The sequence below is a fragment of the Ciona robusta genome, chromosome 5, assembly GCF_009617815.1.
Source record: "Ciona robusta chromosome 5, ASM961781v2".
In the NCBI taxonomy this organism is placed as follows: Eukaryota; Metazoa; Chordata; class Ascidiacea; order Phlebobranchia; family Cionidae; genus Ciona; species Ciona robusta.
In genome coordinates this window covers 5,295,838-5,315,062 of record NC_143239.1, presented here as the reverse complement: position 1 = coordinate 5,315,062, position 19,225 = coordinate 5,295,838, and the positions used below count along the sequence as shown (strand labels likewise).

Below are 19,225 nucleotides of genomic sequence, written 5' to 3'. Positions count from 1 at the left end.
TGGGGACTAAGCTTAGAGAAAAAATATGTCAATGTAAAAGAATAACAAAATAATGTGTATAAATTACAGCGACCAGTTTATTTATATTCGTTCAAGTTTGGGCTGTGTTAGTATCTTAAGGCACTTATACAAAATATGAAGGAAAAAGTACATCGTAAAAGAAGAAAGAAACGTCCAGCAAACAAATTTACAGACATTAGTTAGATTGGTCGCATAGAAAACGTTGGCATCACACGGTATATAACAGTACATAACCCACCTATACAAAGAAATAACGTAAAAAAAATTGCAGAGGGTGTAACGGTTGTACTGTATGAACTTGCTCGGGCAGCGTGCGCGTTTTGGCAGCCTGGGGTGCACTGTGCGCATTTTGACATATCTTTCAGTAATCAGGTTTTAATTAAGGGGGAGATTTTCTAATGCTATCAAGGTCGGTTCCGTTAGCTATACTTTGATTTGAAATGTCCGGTGAACCGTTTGAATATAAAGGCAATGATGCCGATCGTGCAAACTTATTGAACTGTTCTTCTCGGTCGCTTGAATCACCAAGGAGTGTCGGAAAAGTGTTTATAGTTTTTGGTATACAATCGGTTTGTTCGTTCGCAGTATTGTTACTGCAGTACGAGACTTGAGGTTGTTTTAAGAGATCACTGAGTAAGGGTTGTCCGACACTGGGTTCACTTCGACGTCGTCTTCCTTGTTTTTCCAGAATACAGGGAACTGGAAGCGAGTGACTTTCCAAACTGGACGATTTCGAAATCTGGAGTAAAGAGTGAATGGAGTTTTAATTTCGCCGAATTTAGTAAAAAAAACAGAAATTTCTGAAAAGCTTTACGATTATCGGTGTAATTTGATTTTCTTAAATAACTCCAAATATCGAATTCGTAGCAGTGGAAACGCCGCCGGCAGAAGAAAAACTCCCAGGTTTTGGTTAAAATGTGTGTTAAGAAAGATCGGGAGGCTAAGGGAAGTAAAGAACATCACAACACCACTTGTAACGCGCGCGCAACTGTTGGGACGGAGTCGTGCACCCGAGCAAGCTTAAACTGACCAATCCAAAGTAAGATGCATGAAACAAAGTTGTTTAAACTGGAGAAATAAAACTAAAGAGAACGAGAGAGGTAAAACGTGCGAAGAACTGATGCATCTGGGTGAAAACGAAAAGCACTTTATATGCGAAGTAGAATGTTCATGCGAGTCGTCCAAGGTTTTGTACAGATAAGAACGCCAAGCAGTTGCACGTAAAAGGAAACAGTCATGTATAAGCAACCGCTGCTCAACCGACGACTTGAGCAGTGTTCAACAGCGAGAGTGCTGAAAATCACTTAAAAGCCGTGGCGTTGATGAGCGTGCTCCGGTTACATGACTTGGTAATGGTTATTACAATCCCTAGACTGCAAATCAACCGTGTCTTCTTGTCGTTTCCAAAACAAAGGAAAATTTATCTTCGTAAGCCAGGGCGAACCACGACGACGAATTCTGTGTCGTGAAAATACGTTACAGATTCTATCCCACACATCCCAAACGCGATACATGGTATGGACAATAGTTTGCTTTAACCCGAATGTTTTAATATTTCATATAATAAACCGGGGCATGACGTTTCCATTACCACACCTCGAAACACTTTTGAATTATAGGCACTTAGACTAGTTGTGTAAACAATATCGCGAAATAAACTTTAGTTCTACCGTTACGTTAAGACACCACCTATAATAGGGTCAGCACAAGAATAGAGTACTTACGTGACGAAGACTACGACGGCGATTACAATGACCAGTAGAACTACAAGCACAATGATAGCAGCCAACGGACCACTCTTCAGACCCCCCTTCTTGGCCGATCTTGGTCCTGTAGTCGTATAAACATATTCAAATACTAAATCTTGGTTCCGTGTGATATTAAGATAAGGTCCAAACTTTTAAGTCACCTAATGAGTTGGGCAATACAGCACTGTCCAATATTCAGTGCATTTGGCAATACACTGTAAAATACCATTACAGCGTATGTTTATGAAATATGAGCAAAATACTGTTTAAAGGCATTTCTGACTGACCTGCTAAAAGACGAGTGCCGTTGTTTGGACTTGTAGTGCTTGATTTCGCTGGTGTACCTGCAGTGGTCGAAGTAGTTGTTATCAAACGGATTGGAATAGTTGTAATGGTTGGACGTCTAGCTGGACCAATATTTCGGCTTGTTGTTGTTGTTGTTGTTGTCGGTGGTAGTGTGTTCGTGTTTATTGTTGCTCTAGTAGTTGTTGTTGTTCTTGTCTGAGGTAGTGTGTTCGTGTTTATTGTTGCTCTAGTAGTTGTTGTTGTTCTTGTCTGAGGTGGTGTGTTCGTGTTTATTGTTGCTCTAGTAGTTGTTGTTGTTCTTGTCTGAGGTGGTGTGTTCGTGTTTATTGTTGCTGTAGTTGTTGTTGATGTTGTGGTGGTGGTGGCTGTAGGATAAATTGCGTTATGTGCAATAAAGCGAACAGCATTTAAATTTATTTGCTTGTAGGGGTAATTTAATTGTATGTTGTGACTTTAACGCTATAGGAGTTTGTAGTAACTTAACGAACTAAGGATGATAGTGTCATTAAACTTACTCGGTTGCCCTGGTGTTGGGACACATGTTAACTGGTTCATGTCACCCAGATTCCATGAGCCTTCAGGAAGACATAGGTTCGTCACTGTAAACCCTAAAAGTTCCTCACTAGCGCCTCCTTGTCGAATAGATTTAGTTCGATCCACGCAGGAAATCACAAACGTAGAACCATAACGGTTGCCGCATGTGGGAGTGGTTGAACTTAACTGCGGGGGTAAGGGAGGTGGGGCGACACAGGATCTGTCTAAAAAAAACAGGAATTTAAACATTTATTGCTGTTTATTTTATCTGCGTTGTGGTGTTTACGTAGCTTTGTGAAGTTGGTAGAAATTTATATTTAAATTGTTTGACTCTTAAGGCTGCAATTGTGTAAAGATTGCTCTTTGTCTTTAGGTGGCCTTTTAGCAGCTTAAAACTTTTTATTACAACATTCTATTTAAATAATTGGACCCTAATAACTCGAGGCTACACATGCTACATGCCATGTAAGTTTTGGACCAAAACGATTATTGTTTCCTTGCGACTGTTTAAGTAAAATGTAAAATATTATAGGAAATATGATCCATGCATACTTACTTCGTACATCTACAGTGATTCTACAAGTAGAGGAAAGGCCACCGCTATCGGTTGCTCTATAAGTAAACACATGATTGCCGGGTCCCAAGTTATCGCTGGTTCGGGTTGGTCCCACCACAGTTAAATTGGACGTAGCTGTAAAAGTATAAAGGTTCTTGTAAGCAATTGTGTACTTTGCTTTTTTGCGCAATATATTGAAGGCGATACCCCGCGTTAAACAATTCATCAGTATGAATATTTAAGCGGCATAATGTATACGCGGACGCCAAAATTCAAAAGATACATTAGGGTAATAAAAGATTTTATTTCCTCGTCCCATTTGGTAGTAAATAAAGATCGTTAAAAGAATTATAAAACCGTATCATCACGACTTCCTAAAAGCGTTGTAGAATGTTTAAAACACGATCAGAATATTTGGAATTTTGTGCTGTCTCGTCTTCCCCCACCCTACTATACATAAAAGGTGTCTCGTCTACCTCCACCCTACTATATATAAATAAACTATTAAAATCCTTACGTTCTTCGTCCGTCCAAACGGGTGCTGTCCATGAAAACATTGCTGTTGAAGCACAACTGGGTAGCCAAATAATTGAATGTTCTTGGCACGAAATCAAACGTGGTGGTCGATCTGGTTAAATTAATATAAATGTATTTATAACCGAACACCGAGTTTTTAGTCAGGGGTTCTCCATTTCAGGTTCACGGTGTATTTTGAATTCAGTGGATAAGTTTTCAGTGCGCTACAGCATAAACAAAACTCATATTCTACAGTTAACGCAACACATACCAAAGCTTGTTTATAAGGTATTGCAAAATGAAACAAGTTCCGCGGGACGCCGGAGTTGCCCTCATGACACACACATGTTTAGTTACCCTGGTTTATTATTTAATAATCTCTAGACGAACAGCCATTCAACTCACTGAACTTAAAATAATTTCTGTAATTCCACATTCAATCTGGTATGGAATAAAATAAGAAACTGGCGCTACGAGAATGTAACGGGCAAAATCAAATCCAACTAATTGTATAATAAAATAGATATATTTCGCCTAAATGGCATTGTCAGTCTCCTATTCAAATATAGTATGAAGTAGTTAAAATTTTCCACTTACTTGTGGATGTAGTGGCGCTACACAGCGTTTCAGTAACAAGAGCGGATCCTTCCGGACACAGACAAACGCTCTCAAAGTCTGACTTGGCAACACATATGTGTCGACATCTACTTTGACGACCTGTACAGGGTGACGGCAAGCTATCTGTAATGAAACAAATTTTTTGTAAAACCTTCGTCTATATTCTATACAATCGGTCATATTGTAGGGTGGGGGAAGATAGGGCACCTTTAGAACATAATATCTAACTATCCTGATCGTGTTTTAAAAGATCAACAACGGCCTATGGGAGTTATTGGGACAGATTTTATAATTCTTTGAAGGTTCTTTGATTACTACCAATTGGAAAGAGAAAATAGAATGAAAAGGTATCCCATCTTACCCCACAGTACTATACAACTTGAAAACAGAAAAATAATTCGTGAAATTTAAACAGAAAAATAACTCGTAAAAGTGTTAAGTTTCAGTTACTTACTGAAAAATTGTTTCTGGTAGGTTGAACTATACACGGCAAGATTAGTGATACGGAAAAACTCTGATGGGCCAAACTGGGTAATCGAAGCCACCCCTCTTGTCAAATTGAAACGCTCCATACGGTTTGACTTCCCGTCAACAAAGTAAACATAGTTGTTGTATACCTTGATGCTGAAAATGTAACGTGTGATGGTTATTCTAACTTATTTCGACCAAAAATTTAGCCTATGTCACTTTGTATAAAAACACTCACTCTAAAATGTAAAAGCGAAGTCGTGGAAGCTGCCCTGCGAGGTCGTGCTGCAGAGGAATGTTCTGAATAGATGTTGAGTTTATGGTTCCTACGAGTGTTGACAGCGGAATTTCGAATATCATCGCAGTCTTAGCTTCGCTCACAAACAGACTGCCTCCTGAAATAGGCAACACCTGTGTTAGAACGTATACTCTTCATAAGCTAAGCACAGGACTTCTGTTCCACGAAATGCCTTCGGCGCGAAAAGCACGCGTGGTAACTCATTTCGCGTTTGGTGATACACTGGACACTCTATAGGTATAGCAACAGCAAAATTAAAGTTAGTACTCTTATTTTATCTTACTTATATGATCAACTGTGATTGCGTGAGGCCAGTCCAAGTTATCCAGGACCAATTCTTTCTCTGAACCATCTAAACGGATTCGCCATACTTGACCTGCTCCCTCATCGCTTCTCGTGTCAGTCCAGTACAAATACCTAAACATATTCCAATCTTTATATATGAACAGATGTAACTTATTTTTTATCTTGCGTTGGGAGGCAACAACAGCAGTCGTTAAAACACGCGTGTTCTGTTTCAAAAAAAAACATGCTCGCAATGGTAGCAACATCGAGCCCCGAGCCTTTATGAAAGTTTGGAACCTTCAAAGACAAAGTTAAGCCCTGACAACTAGTTTAAAGTAATAACCTGCTTTTAACATCTTGTGCGATCATCTTAATGTCGGTTTCAGGGGAATTCGATCGCATAAGTTTTGTCATCTTGTTACCACTATGGTCCACAACGTAGATTGAATTAAACTCATCGTCGACAAAGAATATGTTCCCAGTCTGTGGGTCAACGGTCATACTGCTTGCTGGAAGAAAAAAAAACAATTTAAAAAGCTACAAAAAACAGTTTTGTATATTTTAAAATGTCGAGAACGCATTTGCCGAGTATTTGTCTCAAATGCAGAGTTTATAAAGAATAAGTGGACAGCATGTGCTATTTAACGCTGGTGGTACACATTTCATCGTATTTGACTTAGGGGTCATATACCCTCACACACATAACGCTTACCGTGTATGCTTTGAACTAGAGTAACTCCTCTTGCACCATCAAAGCTTCCTCTTAGAATTTTTTTCCTTCTTTTATCTGACCACAATAACTGTCTCGTTTTGATGTCCACTGCTACAGTCTCTGTGTTGGTCCTTGTTCCTGAAAAGGTTATAAGTTGTTATACAACATGGTAGATATGCAGATGCTATTTGTATTATAGAGCTTGTCGTAGCCACGTACCTGTTGGAACTATTGTGTAGTTGTTGGGGTGGGTGCTTGTCATGGCGTTAAAAGGAATTTGAAAGATTTTTCCTTGGCCGGAGTCCACGAAGAACATAGACTCGTCCGATTGAACATCTAAGGAAATATTCAGATTAAGTTTATGTTCAGCACACAGTGGGGTGAAGGAGTTCTATCATCTCACCTGTGATGCATGATGTATCGCCTCTCTTATGGTATCCCAGGGAGCAGACACATTCTCTCGTAGCGTTTATCCTTGGCAAGCAAATGTGGTCGCATGTCGGCTGATCATCACATTCTCCGTTAGTTGATACTTTTATTCCAAAAACAAACAAGTTCGTCACAAATAAATACTTACAGTTAATTCATAAATAGTTAAAAAGTAAGATTTACCTTCATCCATGGAGCGTTCTTCGTTGTGGCTGAGCACTGCAATACCTCGTGGTTTTCCGTGTAGTGTGTAGCGGAATACCTGCTTAGACTGTTTAATAACCACCCACACGGAATAGTACTTGTTTGCGGTGTTAGTGTACCGGGCATGTACGTCCGTCACGTAAAGATAATCCTGCAACACAGTCCTATAATTAAAAAACTTCCGGTCTTTCCTTGAGCTCTTAATTAACCAACCATATACGCTGCTACTCCCCAGAAGATTGATCCTTGACGGTAATAGATCTGTGTTTTGTTTGTTCCATCCATCCTACTACTCATGACCATTGCTCCATAACCGGTAAAGTCAGTCCAGTACAACCTACAAGAAAGCTCGTTTATTACCCGATTTTAAACTAAAAAGCCATGCAGACCAACCTTTCGTCTGTGTAGTCGACAGTGAGGCCAGTAACGTCAAATACGTCAGGAAATTGGAATAAAGTTTGTGGATTCTTTCCTGCCAAGTCAGTAACCATGATTTTGGACCCAAAAGCTTTGTAGGTAGAGAAGTAGAGTTTTCTGTTTTAAATAGAGTGGAAATGATTAACAACGACAAAGCATTACACAAGTTTTCTATTCTAACGGTTTTCAGATAGAGTAGAAACTATTACAAAAGCCTAATGAAATCTCTATATTGTCTTGTTTACTTAAGTCTGGGCAACTACATACCTCAATTTAGAGTGAATTGCCAAGCCATAAGGTGGTTCTCTGTGGCCAGTTCTGAAAACTGGAGAGTAATAACGGAACGTTCTGTCGGATGCCATGATCCATTTGAATTCGGAATCTGTCCAGTACAGGTTGTTTGCTTTCCAGTCATATGCCATGCTTTCAATACCGTGCGCCATGCCCTTGTAGTACCTGGCCGTTATATTTCGTCGAATGTACCGCACACCAACGTACTCTGACCTACAAACATGTTGGAAATTAATAAAGACCAAAACCAGCAATTACTTATGGCCGTTATTAGCGCCGTCCAATTTCTATTTGTAATCCGCGGCAAAATGATTGAATTCGGTTGTATTTATTTGATAAATCACGTTTCAAGTGCGAAATCCGGTACGGCAGCGTCTATTCTAAGCACATAGAATGCGATGGGTAATTATACTGATCAAGCGGTAGGACATTGCTGACTCACAGTCCAGATTAAACCAAGCTCTTTGAGTGTTATTACAGGGATGTTCGACGTAAGAATAACACGTGTAATAACAGAACATACTATATGTTTATGAGTCATGGAGTAAATATATTGTACCACGATTCACAAGAATAACACATATTATATTGTTTTAAACAAGTAAAGGAGATTTAGTAGGCCTTGACGTTTTGTACCTGTAGTCTGTAAAGAAAAGCTTCTTTTCTGCGTAATGTCCTGCAAGGGCCCAGAACTCGGTATGTGTTTTATTGGAACCGACCATGACAGACACGTTGAAGACGCCTGAAGTGTCAGTCTTGTTTTTCACAACCTCTGGATCCGCCATGACTGACAGTAAATGCGTAGACTGGCTTTGGGCGTCGTAGTTCGTCCAAATTACAAGGGAATCATCAACTGGAATATTAGGTTTTAAAGTTACAATGCGTATTTAAGCCTATAAAATAACCAAGACTATAAACCGGAGCATATTAAGCTAAAGAAGACAAAACTGTACTACTTACAGCATTTTGGAATGTTGCAATACTCCCAACGGGACGATACGTTCATTGTATAACACCATGTACCCTTCAAATCTCCGTCAGGATTTCTGTTAAAAAAAAACAAAACAAACCAAATAGTAAACACTTTCCGAATAAATTTTAAGATATTTTCCATTCGTAATGTTTTACAAGGTTTTATAATAAACAAACAATTTTTAAATTACATAAAAAGATTTGTAGGACCTGTTTTTATTGTTAAAATACCAAGCACGACGTGAAAAAGTTTCATACTTTGTTGGATTTCCTTTAATACCAAACATACAACACTGTAGACTACTACTTGATACACGCTATCTTGAATTTGAAATTCACCAATTTGTACCTGCAGTAATTGTGGTCACCTCCGTCTTGAGGAATATACTTGGGCCGATGTGGTACTGTAGCAGTCCACCGTTGACAAGCTGTACCGGTGACTGTAGTGTTATGGGTGCCTCTGTACCATGTACTCGGTCCGTCCACGCAATCTGAATATATTGGCAAATAATGGACGGTTTTAAAATATACAAAATATGACTAGGCTGTTAGTTGTTAGTTGATCCAGTTTCATTGGCTAATTTGTTCATTTTAATTGAGTTTCCATCAAAGTTGTAAAAATTGCTTTAACCGTCTCCTAACCATAACGTTATGAATAATAAAAACTAGTTCAGAATCTCGTATTTTTACAACATCCGTGACCGATCGTGCCTGGTAGTCCGATGACGTCAGTACGACATGTTCCTGAAACGGTTTAATCAGGAGCCGGCTATTAAAGTTTCTGCTTTAATCATTGATGTTATGAATCCTCGCTAAATATTATGATTTTCCCCGGAAGGACAGTAAAGGGCTTGAGGTTACAGCTATACCATTGACATTATTATTCGCAATATAGTGCTGTTGATGTACCGACAGAGCAAAAACACGAACATTGCTCTACTGGCGTTTTGCCCTCGGGTCTTTAAATATGTAATATCGCGAACTTATTTCCCATAAAGGCTTAATTTGTATTAAACTGTATCCTCGGAATACGAAACGCGAGTTCAACTTTGCGGTATTTCTGTATGTTGATATTGGTTTGTTTTTATATGCTATGTTCTATATGTGATAGCTGTTGATTCATTTTTAGCTGCAGTAATGCTGCACTTTTGTTGTGAAGTTCTTTTTTTGTTTGTCAACGCTTGTAAGTCAGCAGCTTATCCGTCTCATTTGACCGGGCTAAATACTTTGCAGTTCCGTTCATGTTTACATGCCCGCAAAGGATTATAGTGTGAATCAGCGAGCGGTGGTCTTTCCTGCGTCGTTCCTAATAACCCTATCGGCTCGGTTAAAGCAATTGTAATTTAATCCTATTTCTAAGCCAACACCACATAGGTCGTCCAGGTCCAGGCTCGAATTAATTGGTCTTAATGAATCGCAACATTTCGAACAACTTTGCTCTCACCGCTTCGAGCTGTAGCCACTCGCAAAGCGGTGTCGTTTTTTGGCATTAAGTGACAATTAAAGGCTTACAAACCCGCCCGTATCGTAACCGCCTCTAGGCCCGCTGAAAACTTTGTAGCATTGAGATGATTATACATCTTAAAAGTTGTTTACGCTCTCTGCGAGAAACCATTTGTTTCCCGACACTTTGTCATAACTATGAATATGAAAAACGCGCTAATAAAAAATATTTACAGCATTCATAACAACTTTATGTCTAACAAAATAACCGAATACACAGTATTTAAACAGCTCGCCCCATCCGGTCAATGTCTGCCATCAATTGTCCTTAACAACAACGTTACATTGGCATTTGCGGTAGACGTGTGCATCGCCTCAATTGATTAAACCGTTACTTTGAAACCAAGTTTTTTATCGTTTTTTTTACGTATAAACCCTGTTTTGTTAAACTCTATGATGACCTTCTACCTCCTACTAAAATGCAGCTACGCATATTTATATTAAATGATTTGTGTATTAATTCGAATCTTACCTTGTCTTCTTTCTGCTTCTGTTCCCAACAACGTCACTGCTAGGCAAACCACACAGAGGAAAACGAAACGTGGCAAACTGAGACTTAGATGTTTCCTCATCTTCGAGTTTGCAAACATAAAAACTCGCAACCTAAAAGCTATTTGTCTGTCACATGGAAAAAGTGCAGAAAAATAAAATTATATATCTTATACAATTGATATTCGTCGAATACAGATTGCGCTGAAATGTGTACAGTAGTAACGCCCAAGTTGCCAAAGGCAGTTACGTGGTAAAGCTTATAAGCGTTTTAGTTCTTTCTTTTTGTGTTTACTAATTAAAAGGCCAGTCGTTTCTATAGTACGCTGTTTACTTGTCGTCTTCTAAACACTTCCTCAAACATATTTGCGCTTCGAAGGAAGATTGGACTGCACTTTCAGTATGTGTAAATCTTGCGATAACTAGGACGTTCTGATTTAAATTAAATAACAAGTATTTCATCGCTGTCTCCCTTCTGCTATACATCGACCAAGTACTTGTCAATACTTGCTGTCAACAGCGTGCCACAAACAGGCTTCCAACTGGTGTAAATCTCTAATCCGCATACTTGGCGGATTAAATGTCGGCTATTATTTTGGAACCTATGAACTGCAGGCTGTCCAGGATTCTCAAAATGTTATTTCTAACTTAAGGTATTCCTAAATAACAGGATTACATGCGGTTCCACCGTTTACAGGGTTACGCGGATTCGCAAACTCGAAACTGCAGGAAGTTAAAGCGATGAAAGAGTGTTATCTCCCACACCGCTTGCCCGCGGGCATGAGGACGCGCTGAAGAAGAGTCAGCGCAGAAAAATAACGGGCGATTAAAACAGGCTAGAGATAAAAGAGGCAATCAGATAAATTGCCGGGTTATCCGACATCGATTATCATTCCGCGCCAGGCTCCTGCCTTCCACACCGTGACCCCATTGTTACCTTACCGCTGCGTGACGATGCCAGTTAATTGTTACATTGTTGCATGTTTTTAGAAGATGCGAACGACAACTTCCACTCACCTCTCACATAAAGATCGCCCGCAGTTTTCGTCACCGCGCGAATCCGTGCACACCAAATAAAATACGTTTGAATAATAGAAATAAACCTTCTAGGTATCAGGGTGGGATAGCACGTTTTCATTTTTTTTCTCGTCCCGTTTGGTTGTAAACAAGATATATTTAAAAACTATATAACCGTATAGCTCTGCCACTCGTTGGTAATTGTTGAAAACACGATAAGGAAATATGGGGCTTAGGTGCTAAGGGTATTCTATTCCACAGTACCATATATCAAAGCATACATAATTTGGATTTTTTCCTGTCTGGATAGAATGTAATCGCCATTTCGACTACTGGATTTTAATCGCCTGTAAATACATTTGACCAGTCATTTATACCAACAACGTTACATTGGCATTTATTTTAATGGCACCATCTGGATGGTATATTTAATTACCTTTAGCACTTTGATAAAACTATTTTAGTTTTGAAGAAACTGTTACCCATCGGGCGTAATACATAAACATCAAAAATGCGCCTTACTGTCTCACATTTTCCACATTTTATTAAAACGCCACTGCCGCTTTTATGGCTATAAAATGGTTATGTGTTTTGAGACCATTACTAAGCTGCTCGTGCATCATTCATGGACCATGGTAATATATAAATATAGACTATGGGTATAGTGAGAAGAATCATAATATTATCGACTCTTGTACCCTATGCATGCTGTAACAGTTTTACATATGTAACTCTTGAGGGTTTTTACGTAAACATAACCGTTTCAAATTGGTATGCTCAAGGCATACACGCTACATGACATTCCACGAGACAAGTGCTTGTAACTTGACACGACGATTACAATTTGTCGAAGAACTCATCAAGTCCAAACTGGTTATCAATAATTTAAGCTATTGAATTTCCTCAAATGCTCATTGCTGTTAACACAGTTATGGCCGTATAGTAGGGTGGGGGAAAATGAGACACCTTTTCATTCTAGTTTCTTGTCTCATTTGGTAGTAAACAAACAACATTCAAAGAATTATAAAACCGTATACTCACGACTCACATAGACCGTTGTTAATTGTTTAAAACACGATCAAGATATTTGGATATTATGTGTTAAAGCTGTTCCTTGTTCCCCCCCCCCTACTATATGTTAAAAAGATATCAACTTAATATGTCGGGTAATAGATTTTACAAAAAATACGCTACTGAATTTTCTTATGATATACGCTTGGTCATGGGTACTTCAAATATATTTTTTCTAAAACGGCGGTCTTTTTATCGTGCTGATTATTCTTACTTTTGAGGTTACGCCTCAAACCGAGCGCCCTTTGAATTTAAGGAGAATAAGTCGCCGGAATCTATTTATACGATGCCCGTAAGCCAAGCCCCGGGAACCAGGTATGAATCGAAATATAATGACCCAACATAAATCGTATTTCCGTAATATACTGAACTAATTTTAACCACGCATAAAAAGCCTCGGGTATATACACAGTTTTGACGACGCGGAAATCTGACGTCAGTTGAATGAGGTCAGCGGCAGGCTTTGTCAATGCCTTAGGAGATAAAAATATGAAGAATTATAAATATCTTTTTAAACATTCCATGCAACCTTGGTTTTCTAAAATGTTCTGAAAAGTATATACAATACAAATTATTATTTAACTGCTGCCAAAAAACTAGGGTATCACATGAAAAACTGTCAAACCATAATATATGCCATACTTCATTCTTATACAATATACCATACTTTATCTCTCGCTCACTAACTCTTTGCAATATTAATGCAGCAGCTTCGGAATGCTTGCTGCTAGTTTGAAACTGAAAAGTCCAAAAATCTGCCGTGAGCTTTTGCACAGTTAACCGTTCATTGAACTCCGAACTCGGTTAAACCTAAAATATACCCCGAAGCTTAACGGAGATACCATCTTATGTTGTGTGTATTAACTCGACTAAACAGCTAAACGCTACACATTGCTCGATTTGCTCTTGTAATTTTTACTGCGTCTAATCGGTTTGGCTTCTTATCCCCATTGCAACCCCTTTATATTTTCACACAGAACTTATTGATAAAAAACGCGTTATCATCCTAAGTGTTAGTTTGACCTATTATATTGCATTTAAGTTATATTAGTATATACCTGAAACGTTAGTACGTTTTCTATAGTATATGAGAGAAACGTTCCTTATATATGAGATTAGTCAGTGTTGTTAGTACATAAAACGTTGGTATTGTTTATGATACATACAAGGGGAAAATTCCCCTAAATATAATTGGTCAGTGCGGCCCATAGAACTTGCTGCAAACATTTGCGTGATTCACTGACGTAAACAATAACTGCTACGTCACAGGTCATATTATGACCTGACATCACAACCTTCTTAGCGGGATTTTACGTGACGTAAGAACTCGTCCATTATGACGCACAATTGGCGTTGATTGCTTCGCGGAAGTCGCTTTTCACCAAAACGAATTATAACGTGGGTGTAAACTTGAACTTTGGCGGAGCGAACTTTTTTCAAAAAGGTTCTCCGTTTGGGTCTTTTAAACCTGCACGTTATGGAAGTAGTGTACTTCGGTAAAATTTAAATCTATATGGGATTATAGCGTATTTTTGCTCCAAACTTTCCTCCCCCCCCCAAAAAAAATGTTCGTGGGCTATCCAATTTGCACATCAGCGAAAAACATTTTTTGTACAAATTAAAGTGTCGTGTTAAACTAAATTAAGACAGTATTTGTTTGGTACGTATTTTTTTTAGTCGCCACTTTACCGTTAATATTTAGTTGCCAGCTCAGTATAGCCCGGGGTGCTCGCCACCCACCAAAGCATATACTAAAGAAAGCTTCTAATTTCCTCAAAGGGCGATTTGTTGGTTTAGTGCCCAGAGATGGCAATAAAATAATGCGATAATTACAGCATTAGCGGTATTTCTTTGGTCACCTCGTCGTGGCAGAAATAACAAAATCAAAAGAAACAAATACCTACACCACACCCGACTTGTTTGCATATTACGGCAGTTATGTTGCTTTGTGTACCTGGCTTTGTTTGCCTGTAGGTATATTAGGGTGCGACGGTTATAAACATTTTTCGCGTTTATCGGGCCAAACGTGCACCGAATTGGTAGTTCATGGTATTTATAAAACGAAAATACGTATCTACCCCAGGCAATCTTTATCAAGTGTATACGGCCAACGTAAATCTGTTACCGCTTGAACAAAAGCCGCCTTATGCTGATCGAAACCTTCTAGAAGATTCTTAGAAACCGTTACCCCTCAACGCTGTCATTAACTTCAGATAAAGGATATTGGATAGCGTTGTTGTGATAGCCACTATATCATACAGTCAGTGGGTGCATCATCGACCACGGCTACAAACAATAATTCTTAAGCCATTTTAATATGTTCTATAGGTGATAGGCTTAACAACGTAGTTATGATAATTTAGCCATATTCTTATAAGATGCACCTTCTATTTGTAAACATCTAATAGGCTCTGTAACTTAATCCAAAACAGCTAAACATGCTCAAGCAACAGTCTAAAGGTAACCTTTTGTTTTATAATCATATTGGGAATCATTTTAAAAATCTAAGTCGGGTTTTCTATGTTTTGTGGGCATTTTCTCCATTGATAAAAGTTGCATAATATTTCAGGCCGGTGACAACAGCGTCACCTAGTAAAATTAAATATAGAGTTGCATATTCTAAAAGAGGGCGCCATTAAATTTTCTCTCCATGTGTACGTCACACGTGTCTTAGTATTATTGTTTTGGTCCTTGACTACTTTCTTGTTTGCGTTGTAAAATATAGAAATAGATTCATAACCATGGATTGTAAGAGCAAGAACGAATCTCTCATTCTGCAACTGTTTGAAGTTTCAGCTCTAAAGTTTGGAGAGTTTAAACTTAAAACAGGAATCGTGTCACCAGTTTACGTCGACTTGCGGGTAAGTTGTTGACTGTTTAAACTTTATTATTGTTAATAAATCTGGTGTTTCCCACTGACCTATTCTGTAACTTACCAGAGGATTCTTCTCTGGTGCTCATTTGTTTAATATATTAAGAGAATTATACAGTCCATTTTTAAATATCCAAAAGTCCACAATTTTCCACAGTAGGGTATGTTTACGTTATATTGTCATTTAGCCTTGAAATATCTTTAGTTATTTGTTCTTTCATGCAGGTTGTGGTCTCGTACCCTTCGCTTATGGTCAAGGTATCAGAACTTTTATGGGAAACCTGTGATAAACTTGGCATTATTTACGACACTGTATGCGGAGTGCCATACACTGCCCTGCCTTTAGCAACATGTATATGTGCACAACATAATCTACCCATGCTTATTCGGAGGAAAGAAGCAAAAGATTATGGAACAAAGAAAATGTTGGAAGGAGTTTACAAAACTGGTAATTGCAGCAAGGATTCTATATTTGTTTTGTTAGGGATTCTATAAGGATTCTATGTTTGTTTTGTTGTTGATATTCTGGCCTAAAATCAGCTCGATCATGCTTATTGCACACATGGGATAACTGCCTGCCATATAGGCTAGGCCTATTTAATCAAAAAATAATTTAAAGTTAAAAGTTTTACTTGCAATAATTATATTACTCATTCTGCATGGTCTTTAGTATGTAATAGGTAAAAATAAACTCAATATTTATCTTACAAAGGTGATCGGTGTCTAATAGTTGAAGATGTAGTAACCAGTGGTTCAAGTGTGAAGGAAACATCAGATTTATTGAAGGAACATGGATTGAATGTAACAGATGCTGTTGTGTTGCTCAATAGAGAACAAGGAGGTAAGCCCCAAACCTTGGGTGGCAGGGTAGGCAGGCCCTACTCTGAAATTTTTAACTTAAAGGACCAAACGGTCCATGCCATTTTTATTAAGTAAAGGTATGGTGTTATTTTAATTTTCGGTTATTTGTTTAAAACATTGTTTTTTAGGTCAAAGCAATTTACAGAGAAAGGGAATCAACTTGGTCAGTGTACTTACTTTAACTGAAGTAGTGACCACTCTGTTTCAACATGGAAAAGTAACTGCAAGCGACCTAGAAAAGGTATTTATAGTTAACTGGGTTACTGTGTTTACAACTCCAATAGCTTACTGTATAAATTATTATTACCAGTTATTTCCATAGAAACACAATATGATGTTATTTTTTTACTTTTTTGCATCCTATAATAAAAGTGGATTTCCTAAAGTTCATAGTTTATTGATAATTATTATTGTTCTGTGCCATTTTGCTTGATTTGTTATCAGTTTTTGTTACTTTATTGCAGGTTAAGGAGTTCTTAGCAGCTAATGACCTTTCTAAGAAGCCTGAATACCAAAATGAAAACAAAGAAAACAGCCAAACAGTATTCCCAACCAAACCGAAAACAGACGAGCGAGTGTACAACACTGCCATCAATATCAGCTCCTCATACAAGGAGCGTGGAAGTAATTGCCAACATCAGATGGCAGCCAGGATATTTCAAATAATGGAAGAAAAACAAAGCAATTTGTGCTTGTCAGCAGATGTGGAAAGCTCTGTAGAATTACTGGAGTTAGCAGAGACACTGGGTAAATACAGTTTCATGTCATATATAGATATAAGTTTTTTAGAACTTTTGATATTTTTATTATTTGCTTTTTTACTTAACTTTATTCGTGTTTTATAATTGCAACTGCAAGTCATATGAGCTGTGTTTAGGTGTCTTTATTTTCACTTATTTGTAGATTGTAGTTAACATAATGTTTTGAAACTTACAGGTTCTGCTGTATGCGCCATTAAAACCCATGTTGATACACTGGCCGACTTTTCATACAGTGTTGTTCAGAGATTAGTGGAAATTTCAAAACGACTTAACTTTGTCATATTTGAAGACAGGAAGTTTGCTGATACTGGAAACACTGTAAAAGCTCAATACAGCGGTAAGCTGATTTAATTCAACCTCTACACTATATGATATTTCTAATACTAGAGCTTCTAAACATATTATCTAAGCTAATTCGAATAACAGAGCAGGTAAATGTATTGCATTTTGGGTTTAAGTGTTTATAACATTCTTAACAACCAAAGTATAAACTGTTTCATACCGTTCTGATGAGCTCTTTTAAAAAAAAATGAAATACAGCTTAGCTTATGCACATATAGCGATATGTACAAGTAATGTTTGTATGTTGAAATATAAATTTTAGGTTTAAATCCTGCAGCCTTTGGTCTAAAAGTTTGCTTGTTCTCTTGGTGGAGAGACCATAATGGTGTTTACTGTGGACAAACTTATCATTTTCTAAATCACTAATTTGTTTATATTTTACAGGTGGTATGTTCAAGATATCAGAATGGGCCGACCTAACCAACGCACACACAATATCCGGCCCTGGGGTGGTACAAGGGTTAAAAGCTTGTGTAAGGGATAAACCAGAAAAGGCCTGTTTACTGATAGCTGGGATGAGCCCAAAGGTAAATCACCATCATGGTTGGTTTTTTAGGCCAATAGCTTCCAGAACTCTAAAATAATTGATAACTGAGTAATTAATTTTGCACTATGGGTTTAAAGTGTTTGAAACTGAAACTGCATTCTGGTAAAAATATGTATCTATTGAGCTTTTGAAATGCTGTTTGGTGGGTCCCAGCTAAATTTAGTCTTGTTGCTGACTTTTACTTATTTTAATGCTCAAAAAGTTAAACTAGAAATGTAAGTACAGTTACTTGAGCCCGAATTTTCACTGACCACATAGCAAAAACAGTGCCAACTAATGCATTACAGTTGCCACATCAGTTTATATGCTGAAAATTGATTAAACGTTTTTTTTATATTTTCAGGGAAATTTAATCAACCAAGCGTATACTGATGCTACTGTGCAGATGGCTGAAGAAAATTCTGATTATGTCATTGGGTTTATCTGCACAAAGAAAGTTTCAAATAATCCGTCTCACATTCACTTTACACCAGGTAAGACTCCTGTTGTTAAAAGTCTAAGTAATGTTAATTTGCCGATATGGAAATAGAATGTGATCTAAATGTGTTGTTCCTGGAAAAAAAAGAGTTGATGCTTACTCCTTGGATGTTTGCCAATGGTGTGGTATACAATACTAGTATAGCTTTTCAAATCAATTAAGAACTGCATAAACGTATGGTGTAAACTAAAGAGCCAACTCTGGTGTATATTTAATGTCTTTTGATATGCCTCACGACCTCACCTATATAGTATAGCATGCATAAGAATAACAATTAATATTCATGCAGGAGTTAAACTTCAAGTCGGTGGGGATTCACTAGGCCAGCAGTATCTTACTCCCGACGAGGTGATAGGAAAAAGAGGCGTTGACGTTATTATAGTCGGTCGTGGGATCGTGGAAAGCGAAAATCGAGTGAAGACAGCCAACGCGTATCGGGCCGCTGGATGGCAAGCCTACCTTAAAAGATTACAGAAAAAATAAAAACAGGTACAAAGCGCTGTTGAACCGCCAGAATTTGTTCTGATATCAGAGTATCGTGTTAATATTACGTGCAAATAATACATACCATTCAAACTTGATGCAAACTTTATGATTCCGCGGAGCCAAACATTTCCAAGGTGTTTACTTAATGGAGTTAGAGCATAACTTTTTTATTCATTATTTAATGCTGGTTTGATTTCTGAGCAATTCTTATTGAATTTAACACAGACGCTAAATGTTTATGGTTTCCATGGAACGATGTTCAAACTACCGAGTTAAGACCTCACATCGCATACATGTCATTACGCACTTCCGAGTATTATAGTGAAGTCTTATCTCCTGTTACAAATTCTAGGATTACAATGCGTTTCTTACAACACAGCACTTTGTACCTTGACCCCTGGAAATTAAAATTTCTTTCAACAA

General features: G+C 37.9%; 2 protein-coding genes across 5 annotated transcripts; one reads left to right on the top strand and one right to left on the bottom strand.

Moving 5' to 3' along the window:
- Window positions 1-59: 59 nt before the first annotated feature.
- LOC149735909 (uncharacterized) lies at window positions 60-10,538 on the bottom strand. Of its 4 annotated transcripts, none has more exons than XM_089877992.1 (22): window positions 10,351-10,538; window positions 8,725-8,866; window positions 8,364-8,449; window positions 8,040-8,256; window positions 7,380-7,616; window positions 7,089-7,229; window positions 6,909-7,032; window positions 6,675-6,846; window positions 6,466-6,594; window positions 6,282-6,398; window positions 6,063-6,200; window positions 5,694-5,859; window positions 5,349-5,482; window positions 5,006-5,162; window positions 4,754-4,923; window positions 4,279-4,422; window positions 3,683-3,793; window positions 3,166-3,300; window positions 2,591-2,833; window positions 2,057-2,440; window positions 1,746-1,851; window positions 60-1,479 (listed from the first exon to the last, which is right to left on the bottom strand). In XM_089877992.1, the coding sequence occupies exons 1-22, from the start codon at window positions 10,466-10,468 to the stop codon at window positions 1,359-1,361; spliced, it is 3,492 nt and encodes a 1,163-aa protein (XP_089734118.1). In that variant the 5' UTR covers window positions 10,469-10,538; the 3' UTR covers window positions 60-1,358. The 4 variants fall into 4 exon arrangements, with proteins under 4 accessions (XP_089734118.1, XP_089734117.1, XP_089734120.1 ...); XM_089877991.1 differs by having other exon boundaries at window positions 60-760; window positions 10,351-10,537; XM_089877994.1 differs by having other exon boundaries at window positions 2,057-2,113; window positions 10,351-10,535.
- Window positions 10,539-15,084: 4,546 nt separating this feature from the next.
- Window positions 15,085-18,897, top strand: LOC149735908 (uridine 5'-monophosphate synthase-like). Its single transcript, XM_089878026.1, has 9 exons — window positions 15,085-15,316; window positions 15,553-15,775; window positions 16,040-16,168; window positions 16,317-16,429; window positions 16,653-16,935; window positions 17,125-17,286; window positions 17,676-17,818; window positions 18,182-18,311; window positions 18,606-18,897. The coding sequence occupies exons 1-9, from the start codon at window positions 15,197-15,199 to the stop codon at window positions 18,797-18,799; spliced, it is 1,497 nt and encodes a 498-aa protein (XP_089734152.1). The 5' UTR covers window positions 15,085-15,196; the 3' UTR covers window positions 18,800-18,897.
- Window positions 18,898-19,225: the final 328 nt, after the last annotated feature.

Coding starts and splice junctions, on each gene's coding strand:
- LOC149735909 (XM_089877992.1), bottom strand. CDS start 10,468: ATGTTTGCAAACTCGAAGATGAGGAAACATCTAAGTCTCAGTTTGCCA. Junction 6,201..6,281: donor CTACACAATAGTTCCAACAG/GTACGTGGCTAC, acceptor TAACCTTTTCAG/GAACAAGGACCAACACAGAG. Junction 5,163..5,348: donor AATCACAGTTGATCATATAA/GTAAGATAAAAT, acceptor TGCCTATTTCAG/GAGGCAGTCTGTTTGTGAGC.
- LOC149735908 (XM_089878026.1), top strand. CDS start 15,197: ATGGATTGTAAGAGCAAGAACGAATCTCTCATTCTGCAACTGTTTGAA. Junction 15,317..15,552: donor CAGTTTACGTCGACTTGCGG/GTAAGTTGTTGA, acceptor TCTTTCATGCAG/GTTGTGGTCTCGTACCCTTC. Junction 15,776..16,039: donor GGAAGGAGTTTACAAAACTG/GTAATTGCAGCA, acceptor TATCTTACAAAG/GTGATCGGTGTCTAATAGTT.